Consider the following 15,567-nt stretch of genomic DNA (forward strand, 5'->3'; position numbering starts at 1 on the left):
AAGTTTAGTTTAGTTCATTGTGGTTTAAATTTGCTGAAAGTTCAAACACTGTAAAGCGAATCTACCGAAGCGCAGCTCCTCAGGTCCCGATCCAAGCAAGCCAGTGGTGACAGTGGCAAGGAATAAAAAAACTTCACCAATTGACGAAGTGAAGAGAGACGAAAACCTTGAGAAGAAAAGAGAGACTAGGCTCTGTTGGGCACGACCATTATTTTCTGGCCAAACTTCCTGTGTGGAGCTGCAGTCTAGGCACCAGAGGTTGGAAAAGCTGGACGTCTATCGTGGAGAACTGCAGGTGTGAGTAGGGCACCAGCGGGAGGTCAGGCTGGCCCTCAGGATCAATGAGGTTACTTGTTTGTCACGGTGGTCTTTCAGTAATCAGTCTCATGCACTCCATTCCTCCATGACGACCACAGCATCAGCTCGGGATACAGCCTGATGCAGGAATATGGACACCCACAGGTCTTGGATCGCATTCAGATGCAGAAGTCTAGCTCCACCATTTTGGTACCATTCTGCTGTGCTAGGTATCCTTGTGAAACAGTGCCAAAAAAGTGATAACAGTTACATTTTTACTACCTTTAACAGTGCAAACTGACAGTACTGTACCGAACTGCTCAGTGGAAACAGGCCATTGGGTACCATTTAGGTTTCATTCACAACTTCCTAAAGAACTTGAAATGGTGTTTCTTTATAAACTATTCCCAGAAATTATCTTTTTGGGAGCCTAAAATAGTTTGTCTTTGACAAGTTGAAGTTCTTTGACAACTTTTTAAAATGTTTATTTTTGTGTTGGTTTAGTGATTATTAATGTTTTAACAATGCTTAGCCCTTAGAGGAAAACCTTCTAGGCCAAAGTGCCACAGAAGGGGAGCAAGGAAGTGAGCAATTCACCTCTGAAATCTACATCACCCAGCCTGGAAAGAACAGCCTGGTCACCACACTCAAGCAAACAGTGGCTAAAAAAGGAAACCCAAGCATGCTTGCACCTGGTAAATACAGCACAATGTGTATCTGGGTGCTTTTGTACTAAACATCACATGAAAAACCTTGATAATCACTCAGTTCTCTCTTGCAGGTTATGGGGGGCCTCTGAAAGAGGTTCCTCCAGAAAAGTTCAACGTCACAGTGATTCCCAAGTCTTACCAATCGCCATGGGAGAAAAAGCCCATTGACCGTGAAACACTTCTGGCTGCTCTCAATGCTCAACTGCCTGAGGCCAACCTTACAACACTCACCCCAGCCGACTACAAATGTTTCAACAGGTACCCAATAAAGAGATAGTTCACATAAAAATGAAAGCTTTTATCATTTACCCATGACTTGTTCCAAACATTCATACGTTATTGGTTCTGTTGAACAACTCCTTGACTTCCAGTGTATTTGTTTACTCCAACTATGGATATCATGGTACAGGCTTCCGAAATTCTTCAACAGAAGATTCTCACAGAACCATTAAACCCGCCTGGATTGGCCATAAGGGGTCACTAAATTCTGAAAATTTATATTTTTGGTGGACTATCCATCAAGCACTACAGATTCTGTATTTACGTTAAGGTTGTGGGTCTGACTCCAAGTATAAACAGTCATATTTTTTTATTTTTAAGAAGGAATGAATATAGCTCCTCTCCATCCTTTATACCTAGGACTGAGGAGCCCTAATGCAAGGCACGAACCCCCAATTGTTTCCCGATGTCACAACTAGTGCACTAACCTGTGGGTTAAATGCAGAAGACAAATTCTCAAATTTCCACACTGTCAAATTTTTGCTATAGAGCTACATTAAAGCGCTCAATTAAACGAACAGTACACAATATTCACACATAGCAATTGTCCTTCAAAAAGATGTGAATTAAGATACGACCATGAGACATTAACATTAGACCAATTAAACCCAAATACATCTTAGCATGTCTAGCGTGAACAGGCTGCCTGCCATAAATTGTTGGTGTTAAGGTCAAGCCTTAAAACAGAACCTACGGCTTGGATTACAAAACCCAGCACTGGTCCTGGCTCCCACATTAGTGTGTGGATGAAAATGACAGAACTCCATAGGGAAAATCAGATTTTGCTTTTTAGCAATTGAAAGAGATTTAAAGAGTAATTTTCATTCTCCGCAGAGCTCCCATACCGTTTGGTGGACAGCAGGCACCGCGAGGACTCTGCCTCTTCCTGGCTTTGAGATGCTGCAAGCTCACACAGAGCCATGTCTGACCTGGGACAGGATGTGCCATCGGCCCAATTTCAACCGTACACCACAGTGCTGGGGGACCCAGTACACCGTAGAGTCTCCAGATCTGTAAGCCGAATTACTAACCTTTTCACTGAACTAAAGATAATGAGCTTTGAAGTGAAGACTGTTAGCTGAGCCATTTTGAGCAAACAAATACCAAATTAAGGTTTACATATATTGTCGTGCTATAACAAGGTTTACATAAACATTTACACAACATTTGAAATGTGAAGCTTCTTTAATGTAACCACAAGCAGGACAGCTGTACTTAAAAAAAAAAAGAAAAGAAAATGTGTAAATAATTGAGGACGATACACTTTGTACTGTATATTATCAGGGGAAAGAGAGCGACACAAGTGTGAACTGTGGTTGAATATTCTAGAGGTGTAGGACAATAAAAGTTTCAAAAAACCCAAATAAAGACTTCAGGTGATTGAAATAGTCAATAGTGCCCCCAATTGGTGACTGTTGGTCACTGCAACCACTGCATGTTATGCATTTCATATTAATGCACACAAAAAATAAAAATGGACAAAAAGATGACAGAAAACATCAAGGGGTATAAATCAAAAATGTTAAGGTTTTTTTCCTCATGGTTTGAATACTAAGACAGCCACTGGTATTTTTCAAGGGTTTTCTTTTTCGTTATGCATTTCCATCTTAAACACTTGCTCTTTCATGACTACGATAAATGTTTCGAGAAATGAGGGCAGCAGTGACATCACTCTGGGTCAGTTGTCCAGCAGTAAGGGCACTAAACAGTGAGGTAGCTGGATGACTATCTAGGGGCCTCCATGGCGACTGGCGTGGGCACCCATCCTCTGAGGATCCTGCGATGGGTAGGTTACCTGTCCGGGAGGTCTCAGGGCCATTGGAGGGGGCACTGGTGGGGCCATGGGGTCCATGGTGTGGAACATAGGAGGACCAAATCCTGGAAGGAACAGGTGACGTTATTGTGGTAAATAAAGTGGTTCACCGTTTTATTTATTACAGGTCAAAGAAAAAGAAATGAAGTGAGTGAGGTGAACGCACCAGGGGAGAGGCATGGTCACCCGGGTGGAGGGAGGAAGACCCAGGTCATGACAGCAGGGGAGGGTGTGGGAGCCAGATTGAAGTAATTGGTGGACGCATCTTCATCAGAGACAGGTGGTGGAGGCAGAGCTGTTTGAAAACATGGGGAAAAAATCTTTATTATTTTAGCCTGACACAATTTGGAATTTTTTTTTTTTGAAGCAATTGTGACAATTTAAAAAATTCCTTTAATTTTCAAGCTCCAGAAAATGAAAATCCACAAATCCAAAAATACACAAACAAATAAATAAAATGTAACACAAAATTGTAAATTTGTATTTATTAGTGTGACAAGTAAGTTTCAAAAATAAATATTTTGACATTTTTTTCAAATAGATTAAAATAAAAGATTAAATTTTTATTTATTATCATTATTATTATTAATAATAATAAAAAATAATATACATTTTATCAGAATTTATTATATTAAAATGCATTTTAATTAGATCAACTTTAGATGATAATAAACTAGTCGTTATTTTTACCATAAATCAAAACAATAAAAATAATTAATAATTATAATATGTAAAATATTTTGTATGAAATACACAGCAAATAAAAATATTATTAATAATGATATTAATAATAATGGATCGAAAATGCATTTATATGCAGTATATTTAATCAATTTATTTTGAAATTATCCCTGTGAGATTAATTTACGACTTTCAAACAAGTAAAATATATTTTTAAAAATTAGTTAATTAAAAATTTTTAAAAAGTCGAAAGCAATTCATACAATTCACAATTTATTAGCAGTACATTTCCATCTTAATTTTTGGTACATAAATTACATTGATAATTTATTTTAGGTGCGACTTTAGGTAACATTTTTTATTTAATTTAATTTATGTGGAACTTTTTAACATTCTGTAAGGGTCTACAAATGAAATTAGCCGCTCTTGGCTAATTCTGGCACATTTTACAGTAATGTTTATTAATTTGCATTGACCCTGTAAACAAATAAACTAAAATTTAATTTACTAACATGACAGACCAAGCTCCAAAAACCAATAGAAAGAGCATATGTATATTTTTCACTCTAAACTGTTGACCTAAGTCCATAATAGTGAACAATAAAATGGCCATTAGTGAGAGACAGCACATACCACCAGGAAGCCCTGGCACCGGCTCCAGTCTGATGCCACTCTCAGTCACCCCGTCCTTCTCTCCTTTACCTCGCGCTGCCTGTGACCTGAACAACATACAGCAACATTCAGCTCTGACATCACAAACCTGAGACTGCCTGAACATCAGGGTTTACAGTGTGATCATTCACTGACCTGCCCCATTTAACATTAAGACGGCGTCCATGATGATGAGTTTATTGAAGGACTTTCTCCGCAGCCGTTTCTGCAGCCTGTCGAGTGGCGAACTGAATAAAAGCACATTGCTGTCTCTGGACGATGGTGATGGTCCGAATCTCTCCAAACTGGTAGAAGTGATTCCTTTGTGAGGCAAAAAAAAAAAAAGAATCTTAAATCAAGAATTATTACATAAACAGGGCTCGAAACTGCGACAGTTTTGGTTGCATATGCGCCCGAAATTTTATCTGTGCGACCTAAAAATATATTTGGGGAGCATCTGTGCGAGTGCATAAAATTGTTGCCGGTGTGACCAGTTTTCACAGCAAAATGTTCACCGCATGCGCAGATTTAGGAGACATTCATGCATTAAAGCATCTTTGCACCTAAAAAAAAACGCCAAAATGCAGCGCTCAGGAATGGTTAAAAACAGTTGTCATGTCAACTTGCTGCAGTAAACAAAGCCCACAATGCTTGCCCTACCTGCAAGCTCTTATTATTGGCCCTCTGCTCTAGAACAGGAATGCGAATGGATGGTTAATACAGCTGTCAATCACTCAGTTCAGATGAGAGGGGGGCTACAGCCGCAAAAATGTAAAGGTCTGGATACGAGAGAATGAAAACAACATGGACAGACTTTGTTTTAGAAACCACCTGAAGTTACAAATAATGGCACATCTGATTAGCGTCATGTGCTGAATGTTAATCCAGCATTTACACTTTTCAAAGAGTAGATAAAGACTTTCAGTGGTTAAAGTCCGCTATGAAAATGACTAAAGCATTCACCGTAAAGCCGTCAGGATGGAGTTTTCAGGTAACAGTGTTTGTCACATCTACACATTTTAAGCATGAGATGTTTTATTTAATCCTTCATTTCATTGTCACGATGCTGTCAGTCGTGCGACTGGCACCACGTTCACCATCGCAAAAGAGCATGCATTCACTGAGGACTAAACTAATATTGCAGCTCATAAAAGGCTGTTAATGCTATTAGTATGCAGATAATAAGTTATATGTCAATAGCGTTTGTACAAGATCAGACACCACCTGTGAGAACAGCATAGTTATCGCAGTTCATCTCATTCACATCAAGCCAGTGTGTGCAGGGCCGGTGAGCGCATGCAGATTTTTGTTTGTTTGTCATTAGTGTTAATTTCAAATGCAATAAATTTGTTAATAAAAAATGTGCAGTAACGGTGCTCATAATTATTGGTGGGTGCGACTAAATTTTGTCTGGTGCGCCTACATTTTTGAAGTTAGGAGCACTGGTCCTACCCGGAAAAAAAGGTTAATTTCGAGCCCTGATAAATATTATTTTGTAAAATATTTTATAGATTCTGATTAATATTCACTTCCATATTGATTTAAATTGCTTCGAAATTTAAGAACATTCCACTTTTTTTTTGGAAATAAGCTCATGTTACAAGTACCCAAAGTTAAACAGTTGAGTTTTACCATATTTGAATCCATTAAGCCAATCTACAGGTCAGGCAGGTGCACTTTTAGCTTAGCTTAGCTTAGCATAGATCATTAAATCGGATTAGACTGTAGCATCATGCTCAAACGATCCGAATATTTCAGTCATTTTTCCTATTTAAAGCTTGTCTCTTTTGTAGTAACATTGTGTACGAAGTCTGAGGGAAATGAAAAGTTGTTATTTCTAGGCCAACATGGTTAGGAACAATATACTCTCATTCCAGCATAGTAAAGAGATTTTTTGCCTAACAATGTCCTGATTATTAACCTTTTTCACATTTATGGGTTTCTCGTAGCTGAAGTCATCATAGTTGGGTAAGCAGAGCGCACTAAAACGGAGAGTACAAATCATAATTTTTTTACAATCCTATTTGCTAAATAATAATAAAAAAACTATCCATGGTGTTATCAAGACATTCAGAAAAAGGATTAAAAAAGTGTGAGACTGAAATGCACTTTCCCCCATAGACGCTGCTTCAGAAATGCCTCGCATAAGCGCTAATTTGTTTTTTAAAGTAATTTGATGCAAAGATAATATAATACATACATAAATACTAGGGGTGTAACGGATCTCTGTTCACCGTGACCTGTACGGATCACAACCCACAGTTCGGAATGCACGTGAATCACAGAATAATAACTTTTTTGAACTTGTAGATTAATCCAGCATTTATAACATTGTAGAGAAATCGCCTCTCACGTCATTCAAATCCTGTCTATGAAAGAATTTTGGCTTCCCAGTAAAATATAATAACGAAAAAAGTTGTGGTGGGACCTCTTTAAATGCTTTTTTTAGGTTATTAATTAAAGTGTTTTATGTCACTGTTTGTTTAGCATGCTTTAATGTATCAGTATAAAACAGCTAAATTAAACATTAAAGATTATGATCTCAATTCAAACCCGTGTAACATGAATGATAAATGATAATGATTGCATACGTTTATTAATCCCTCAAAGCGCTACATTCAAATCTGCATTTGATCAAGAGATTCAGTTTTTACACTTTTTCATTTAGGTACAAACAATCAAGTGGCACTGGGAGAACAGTTTATAGTTCAGATATAAACACTGATGTTTATGAAAGATTAAAATCACCGTTTAATGGAACTTGATGCTGGTGAATGTTTTAGCAATTACATTGTATAATCAGTGGGTAGCAACAAACAAACATTAAAATGATGTCACCGAATATGTTTTCAAAAATTATCCACCTATAATGAAACAAGTTTTATGCGTGAATTGTTGAATCATTAATTGAAATTGAAAATATATGCTGTACAAGATGTTAGATTTCTATATTTAGCATTATCAGCAACAATAGCAAAGATCATTTTTTGCATGTAATATTTTTTTTTTTTCTTGCTTTTTATTTTTATTAAAATTAAAGGTTCCAAGTTCTTTTTTTTTTTTTTAAACCAATGGATTTTTGCAGTAATATTTTTGTATAAATGAAAGCAAGTGACATTTGTCTCCCTTGTTTGCGGATCCAAAAGATGGTTCGATCTGTGACTGAAAAACCGTAGTGCGATCTGAAACGTGAGATTTGTGATCCGTTACACCATTAATAAATACATATAATTGGACTCAAATCATTTGAAGTGAACAAATAAAAAAAGCAAAAAAATCATTAAAAGATATAAAATTATGCCCAGGTAGAGCCTAAAAAACTTTTTTCAAGATGATTAAAACAAAAAGTTGTCTCTAAAATACAGCTTTATGAGCCCTAAAACAATCTTACCGGAGCTCCGAGTCTGTGACGTTTTCTCCCAGGCCTCCAATATAGAGTGTGGTGATGGACTTGTCCTCCGGTACGTCCAGTCTGGGCATGGTGGAGGCTCGCATCAGCAGTTTATTAGCCACAGGATCATTAATTCCATAGTATCTGTCCTTAATGTTCTGATCGGCCAGTGGGTCATCCGGATCAGTGGGCTTTTCATGCCTGTCACATTCAAGCAATGCATTTCAACCCAAACATAATCAAAATTCACAAATGCTCATGCATATATTCACATCTTCATAAAAAAAAATAATAATAATAATAATAATAATAATATAATGTATGAGGTTTATCCAGCAAGCGATCTAATACATCTGAAAGCATAAACAAATCATACCAAGATGAAGTGTTTTTTGATGCAGCAAAAATGGAAATGCTGTGTCATCATTTATTCCCAAATATAAAGTATCCAACACTCGCAAAATTGTTTAGACATAAAAATCAGAGTTGGGTTTAGATGCTTCAATAAAGCAAATAATTACTAATTATATAATTAACATAGTATTCAATTAGTTTTCTAATGACCTTTTCTGAAAAGTAATTTATTAACTTGAATCAATGCTTAATAAAATCCATATAAATGTCACACAGACATTAGAACTCACTTAATTATGTAAATTTGGCATTTTAGCTTCATTTAAAAAGAAATACTTAAGTAAAGGTAAATATTGTATGCATCAAAACAAAATGTTTAAAAAACAATGACACCATATTTCATACCTGCCTTACATAACTGTCAGACTAATGTAACCTTTTTGTTTGACAGACAGACAGACAGACAGACACAAATGGATAGATGGATGGACAATCAGACAAATAGATAGACGGATAGATACACAGACAGACAGATAGATAGATAGATATACAGATAGGCAGGCAGGCAGACAGACAGACAGAGAGAAGAGACAGACAGACAGGTTGATGGTAGATAGACAGACATCACACCTGTGATAATTCAGAGTCTCCCAACTGCACACCTGTTTGTGTGGTCTGAAGCTGCCATTAAACAATAAAGGTTAAGCGGTTCTCACCTATATGGACACTCTTCTCCTCTTTTACACTCTCCTTTAACCCAGAAGGAGCAGATGTGTGGTCTGTTCCTCTTGTAGTACGGTGTAGTGCGCGCCAGTTTCAGAAGCATATCACTGCTGCTCGGAGCCTTTCCAAGCAAACCCACAGGTCTCGTGCCATCAGAGTTGGCAATCTAGAACAAAAAAAAATGTATACAGTTGAGTATCTGCATTGCACTTGATCAATCTGGAATCAAGGTGGCATTCGGTATTTTCCTGGGATCCAAACGATGGAGGAAAAAAAAAAGATTGCAGATAAAATTGATCTAAAATTGATTCATCCAATAAAACTTTCTTGTGGATTCTTTCAAGTCTTTTAAAATCCCAATGTGATGAATAATTAAGTTGTCAGCAAACATTTAATTGCTGAATCACTACACTTGGGATGATTTATGCCACTCTGTACTGAAGCATTCCAGATTAAGGTAGTTTGCACAGTTCATAAACGTCTCTTAATTTGTACAATAATTATTTTATAGTCACATAATTTTACTAAAATTTTAATTACACTTAAAGTACATTCATTTTTATTTCAATAACAGTTAAGATTATACAAAACTACTCACCCATGATTTTGGAAATACAATTATCACTGTATGTATATGTATGTATATATATATATATATATATATATATATATATATATATATATATATATATATATATATATATATATATATATATATATAATTTATTTATTTATTTATTTAATAGTTTGATGTTTAACTCAATAATTAATGGTGTGAAGTTAGTGGGTTGTATTTAACTCATAAGATTGATCGGTTTCACAGAGGTCTAAAAATTATTAATCAAAAAAACAAAAAAGTATCAGATTGGTATCGGCTAATATGTGTATGTTACAATTAGGTTGGAAATCTTTATAGAGACTTGGGATCTAATTCGATTACAATATTCGAGATTAGATTTCAAAACCATTCTTGACCAATAATTTTTTCCAATTTCTTCAGCTGTGCAGATACATTTTTCTAACTTTACATTTTAACCAAATTGGAGGTTCTATGCTTTTGTATATGATTGTTTTGTATATGATTGATTTGTTTATGATTGTGCTGCCATCTTAAAAAAATATTTATTTTATTAAAAGTTAGTTACATTCAGGATGAACATGCTCTAAATGTAGATCCAGAGCCAGATTACAAAAAAAAGCTCTTACTACAAAACAACATACAACCTTTCAACAAATAAATGTCTTCAAAGCAAAAATGTTTAAATAAAATTATATTTGGAAATGATATTAGAATTGCTTTCAGTTTAGAGTTTAAGAAAACTACATTTAAAACATAGTAGCACACAATGCTTCAATCATTTCCAACCCTTACACAGTCCGAATCTGCAAAAAACAAGTCCTGAGTGACATACAATTCTTCTTATTCCATACATAATGCTAATGTGTCCATCACAGTTTTTGTCAGCGTTGTAATTAAATTTGAATACAGAATCAATTTTAAACTTTTGAGAATCAATTCAGAATCACCAGGGAAAGAATTGCCATGCATCAGTTGAACTTGTTTTTTTCTCCAACCCCTGTCACAATATACAGTAATAAATATGTAATATACAAACACATTACCTCTCTTTCCATATTCTGAGTGTAATACTCCTTATTCACATCTGATCGCGGTACTTCATCCTTAACGGAGAGCCCAGTATCACGGACCTGAATAGGCAAACCTGTACAAAAAAATATACATTTATATATATTGAGGAAAATTACAGCAGTTTGGATTCATGGACTGTTCATTCAACTTTCTATAGTCACAGTCCTTGGTGTGAATAAGCCTTCACGCAGAAAAAATTGTCAGAGCAGGAACAAAAAATACTATGGAAATCAATGGCTGTTACCTTCCTTTTTGTTCAACAGAACACTGTAAAAATGCTGGGTTCTACACAATTCCTTCATGTTGTCCCAACATAAATTAAGTTACCTTAATTGTTATTACAAAATTAAGTGGATTGAATATGAAGCAATTAAAATGTCCTTAAAAAACTCCAGAATTGGGTTGATTCAGCTCATTTTAAATAAGTAGTTAGAGAGGCAAAAAAATGTTTGAGTGAAGAAACAGGTTAAAAACAAGTGAAAGATGAGTAAATGACAGACTTTACATTTTTGAGTGAACTATGCCTTTAAAGGCTGAAATTGTAAAACATAATACATTACCATATTCCAGATCCAGGAGGCAGGTCTGACAGACATTCTTCATCTTACTGCAGGTCTGACACACTTCTGTCTTCTTAAAGCGCATCCTGACTCCAGGACACCAGCGGAAAACTGTGAAGGGACGTGCACAGATCTGCAGGAAATAAAGTATTGAGAATGAAATAACATGCTGCATTTGCTAAATGTAAAGCAACAAATATGCAGTGTTACTTTTCTGAACAGTTTACACTTTAACTTTCATGATTTTGCAGTTATCTACTGAACAAGAATTTGTGCAAATAATAAGATTATGATCAATTCTATGAAGATCAACGATTAAAAAGGGTGTACAGCAAGAAAATCTTTTTCCTTCTCTGTATATTAAAATGCATCCTGTTTAATATTTTCTGAGCAAAAAATACAATATATTTTTAGCATTATTAACAATAACTTATCTGTTTAAGTGACGCTTTAGTTTATATTGCAAATAATAATAATCTTGTCAGGCCTATTTACAATAACTATCATTTCATGGCATATTAAAAACTTGATTTAAAATTCACAGTTCAGCCCCAAAATATTATTTATATCTTAAATGAATATTTATATCTTGCCATTTATATCCTTTAGATTATGATGTGTTATTGAAATATTTTGTTGTTTTTTTATCCTTTAAAAATACAATAAATTATACCAGTCACTTAATTTGAATTGTACATGATAAAATTCAAAATAAGTATGCGATTTCTACTTGTTTTGAAATACAAATATAAGTTATGCTGAATAGTAATGTAATATTATCTCATTTTATTTTAACAAAAGTCATTTAAAACATTAAAGTAGACACTTTTTGAATTAAATATGCTCTCTGTGTATGTAAAATCAACATCAATATGTCTTTGGATCAGCTTCCGACAGTTGGAAATAATAATATTAGAAATAGAAATATTAATATATTTGAACCCTGTCAGCACAACACTTTGCTTTTTTATTATTTTTAAAATGCAGCAATACCTTGCACTCCTTGCCAAATTTCTCTTTCGTCTGTTGAGACACAAAAAAACACACATTTGAGTAACTTCATCTTTAATTTATGACAAAATTAACAAGTGAAACTTATGTGCATCAACTGAACTTACCATGCGGATGTAAGGGTTTTCTCCCAAGCATGTTTGACAGAGGATGGGAAAATCCTGCACAAAACAAGTAAAGGTCATTATAATTACCTTCAGGTTTAATAGTACAGTTTAGGGATGAACAATATATAGTTTGAACATCGATATTGCAATGTGTGTATCTGCAATAGTCACATCATAAATTGTTTTGCATTTTGTGTTTTTTTTTTTTTTAAGTTGAATAAAAATCTATCTTCTATTTATATATTAGCAAATATTTTGCTAATATTTAAAACTATTTTTAAAAACTATTTTCCATTCACACAGGCTATTATCAAAATATTTAGCAGTGTTTGCAAGCCCTTAACTTCATAGAATTCATTAAAATGGAAGTAAAATACCATTCAATACAAGCACCTAAATAGTTTTGCAATTTATTTTTTCTTCTTCAGTTGAATAAAAGAATATTTCTTAAAACTAGTGTAAAATCTCTCGTTCTTGTGAACCCAATCCTGTGTCTCGTGGAGTAAGCGTCTCGGCACACCCCTATTAAGTAAAGATTAAAAAGACAAACCCACCATTGAATTTGATTTTTTTTTTTTTATTATAATAACAATAACAATGATATTTTACATTTGATTGTTTAACTTCTGTTAATAAAAACTGTTAGACTCCCTGAAAAACCATAAAGGACTGTTTTTTATTTTATTTTTTTGCTTGCAATTTATATTAACTTATGCAGATTCGAGTCAATCTAAATGAAAGAAATCTTTCCAAATAGAGCTATTCAAAAAATCTGGTGAAATGTTATTTATATCGCAATATTCATAACAGTAAAACAAAAAATGTCAGATTTTTCCAATATCTAGTAGCAGCCCTAGTACAGTTCAAAAACATGAGTAAAGTAACACACATACACACGAATCCATAATTCAAAACAAACTGAATCTAACAGAAGACTTAACGCCACGTCATGAGTATGTGTCAATATTAATTTTAACTTAAAGATGATTACACATACTCTGCTGAAATATTACCTTTGTTATAAAATATTGTAAAAAACGCTGTTTAAGCATTAAACTTTTTTTTTTATTAACAATGCTTTAACAATAACAGAAAAGCATTAATACTTTTTAAAATTACACAAATGACTGAGATAACAATGAATTTACATTCACAATCTTTCCATTCTCAATAATAACAATACAACATGCATAAACAAAATAACAAAGATTAAGAAATAAAAGGAATTATAAAGAAAATTAAGTAGCAGGGAAGTTGAAGTTTCTCAAAATATGGAACCAAAATTTTCATCTCACTTAATGTCTTCAAATATATAACAAAATCTTCTTTAAACACCAATAGTCTTGGGGGAATTTTGAACATTTTACATCTATGACTACAAAATTTTATAAAAACAAATTATTTATTAGATATCTTTTTATCCTTAAGTAACGTATTATGCCAAACTTAATAATTTTCCCATGAGAATTTAAGTCTTACAGATAATTTCTGTTGTATCCAAACTAATACTTCATCACAAAAAGTACTAAATTACATTGGAAAAACAACTGCTTCAATATCTAAATTACAAAACTGGCATACATTCGAGTCACCAATATTGAGTTTTTACCTTAAATTATTTTGCAGGATAAATGTGATTCATAACTTTAAAGTGCACTTCTGTACATTTAGAACTACGTTAACAGGATATGAAAGAAATGTTCTCCAAATATCATACACATTTTTCTTCTCCCATTGAGATTTTAGCATTCAACTGATCGAACGTTTGTGTCTGTAATGTTGTATAACAAGACGCCTTTAAATTACAGTAACTGGAGTGGTGTTAGCTTAATTTAAGATTCACTTATTAAATTCTGTGGAGATAAAGCTAGTAATTATCTATATTTGTAATTATAGATTAGATTAATTTAAATGATGAATGGGTTTTGTTAGCCATGAGCTAAGACACTGGGGGATATGATTCTAATAGGAAAGGCTCCGGTTTACTAAGATCCGTCAAACAACAGAAGCGATAAGTAACACTGCTTAAACCATATAAACACTTAATATGTTCCTACTCACCGAATCTTCCAGTTTGCCTATTGTAAGTGTTGGATCCCAAAGACGTCGCCATTGCAACAGGAGGCTAGCGCGAACGGAACCTGTACCTACAATGCTTTGCGTCTGTGAAGCGGAGGAAACGCCACAGCGTCCCCTACTGCAACGGTGGCTGCCAGGGAAAGACCTGGGTTGTTGATTTAATATTATTTCTTCTGACAAATTATTATCCTCTGACAAATTTTCCCGTAAAAATCCCTCACGTACTTTGATATTTGGTCAATGCCTGTACGATGCTTGTAAAGTTTATTACCAATCATTAAACGGTTTTGAAATATATAACAAATAACAGGCAAGTCGGCGCCACTAGCCTAATGGTTATTGCGTCGACACATGGCACTGAGGTGCTCACGGTGACCTGAGTTTGATTCCCGGCCCGAGGTCCTTTGCCGGTCCTTCCCATCGCTCTGCTCCCCATACCTTCCTGCCTGTAAATCTCCAGTGTCCCATCAAAAATAAAGGTGAAATCCCCTAACAAAATAAATAAATAAAAAAATAACCGGCAAAACAAACTGGGCAAAGGGATTTTAGGCCTATTTTGTTTCTGTTTATTTGTTGATTGTACTATACTATTAATAGCTATCAAATATATACAATAATACAATGTACAATAATACAATAACATTTTCCAAAATAAAAAAAGACAAAAAAGATCAAAATGGAAATTTACTCAGAACAGCCTATTCTCCTTCGAGCGTTTCCAACCATATATGAGTTTCTTTCATCTATTGGACACACAAACAAATGTATTTATTTATTTATTTATTTATTTATTTATTTATTTATTTATTTATTTATTTATTTATTTATTTATTTATTCATTTATTTTATTAAAAAAAAAATTAAGAAGAAGAAGAAAGAGAAGGATGTGTGTCCACTTTCTTCTGTATGGGGGAAAACAACTATGGAAGTCAATGGTTATAGGTTTACAATATTTTTCTAAATATCTTCTTTTGTGTTTAACAGAAGAAATAAACTCATAAGTCTAAGGGTTTAAATCAAGCCTCAAAGCAATTTCATTTTTATAAAGTCATTAAATAAATCAGGGCTGCAAGGTGGCGCAGTGGGTAGCACGTTTGCCTCACAGCAAAAAGGTCTCTGGTTTGAGCCTTGGCTGGGTCAGCTGGCGTTTCTGTGTGGAGTTTGCATGTTCTCCCTGTGTGTGCGTGGGTTTCCTCTGGGTGCTCTGGTTGCCCCCACAAGTCCAAAGACATGTGCTATCGGTGAATTGGCCAAGCTAAA

At 34.3% G+C, this 15,567-nt stretch overlaps 2 protein-coding genes across 2 annotated transcripts; one reads left to right on the plus strand and one right to left on the minus strand.

Annotated features, from left to right (window-relative positions):
- Positions 1-341: 341 nt before the first annotated feature.
- On the plus strand, positions 342-1,299 carry LOC130214975 (myozenin-3-like). Its single transcript, XM_056446854.1, has 4 exons — positions 342-346; positions 417-507; positions 830-992; positions 1,079-1,299. The coding sequence occupies exons 1-4, from the start codon at positions 342-344 to the stop codon at positions 1,282-1,284; spliced, it is 465 nt and encodes a 154-aa protein (XP_056302829.1). The 3' UTR covers positions 1,285-1,299.
- A 3,329-nt stretch (positions 1,300-4,628) lies between these two features.
- On the minus strand, positions 4,629-14,353 carry LOC130214976 (pre-mRNA-splicing factor RBM22-like). The gene is given in 9 exon segments (XM_056446855.1): positions 4,629-4,752; positions 7,823-8,023; positions 8,893-9,065; positions 10,523-10,623; positions 11,111-11,243; positions 12,104-12,133; positions 12,229-12,282; positions 14,290-14,299; positions 14,301-14,353. Coding segments are annotated over 9 exon segments (867 nt in total). The 5' UTR covers positions 14,342-14,353.
- Positions 14,354-15,567: the final 1,214 nt, after the last annotated feature.

This window comes from Danio aesculapii, chromosome 21 (assembly GCF_903798145.1).
Source record: "Danio aesculapii chromosome 21, fDanAes4.1, whole genome shotgun sequence".
In the NCBI taxonomy this organism is placed as follows: Eukaryota; Metazoa; Chordata; class Actinopteri; order Cypriniformes; family Danionidae; genus Danio; species Danio aesculapii.

Coding starts and splice junctions, on each gene's coding strand:
- LOC130214975 (XM_056446854.1), top strand. Junction 508..829: donor AGTCTAGCTCCACCATTTTG/GTACCATTCTGC, acceptor AACAATGCTTAG/CCCTTAGAGGAAAACCTTCT. Junction 993..1,078: donor CCCAAGCATGCTTGCACCTG/GTAAATACAGCA, acceptor TCTCTCTTGCAG/GTTATGGGGGGCCTCTGAAA.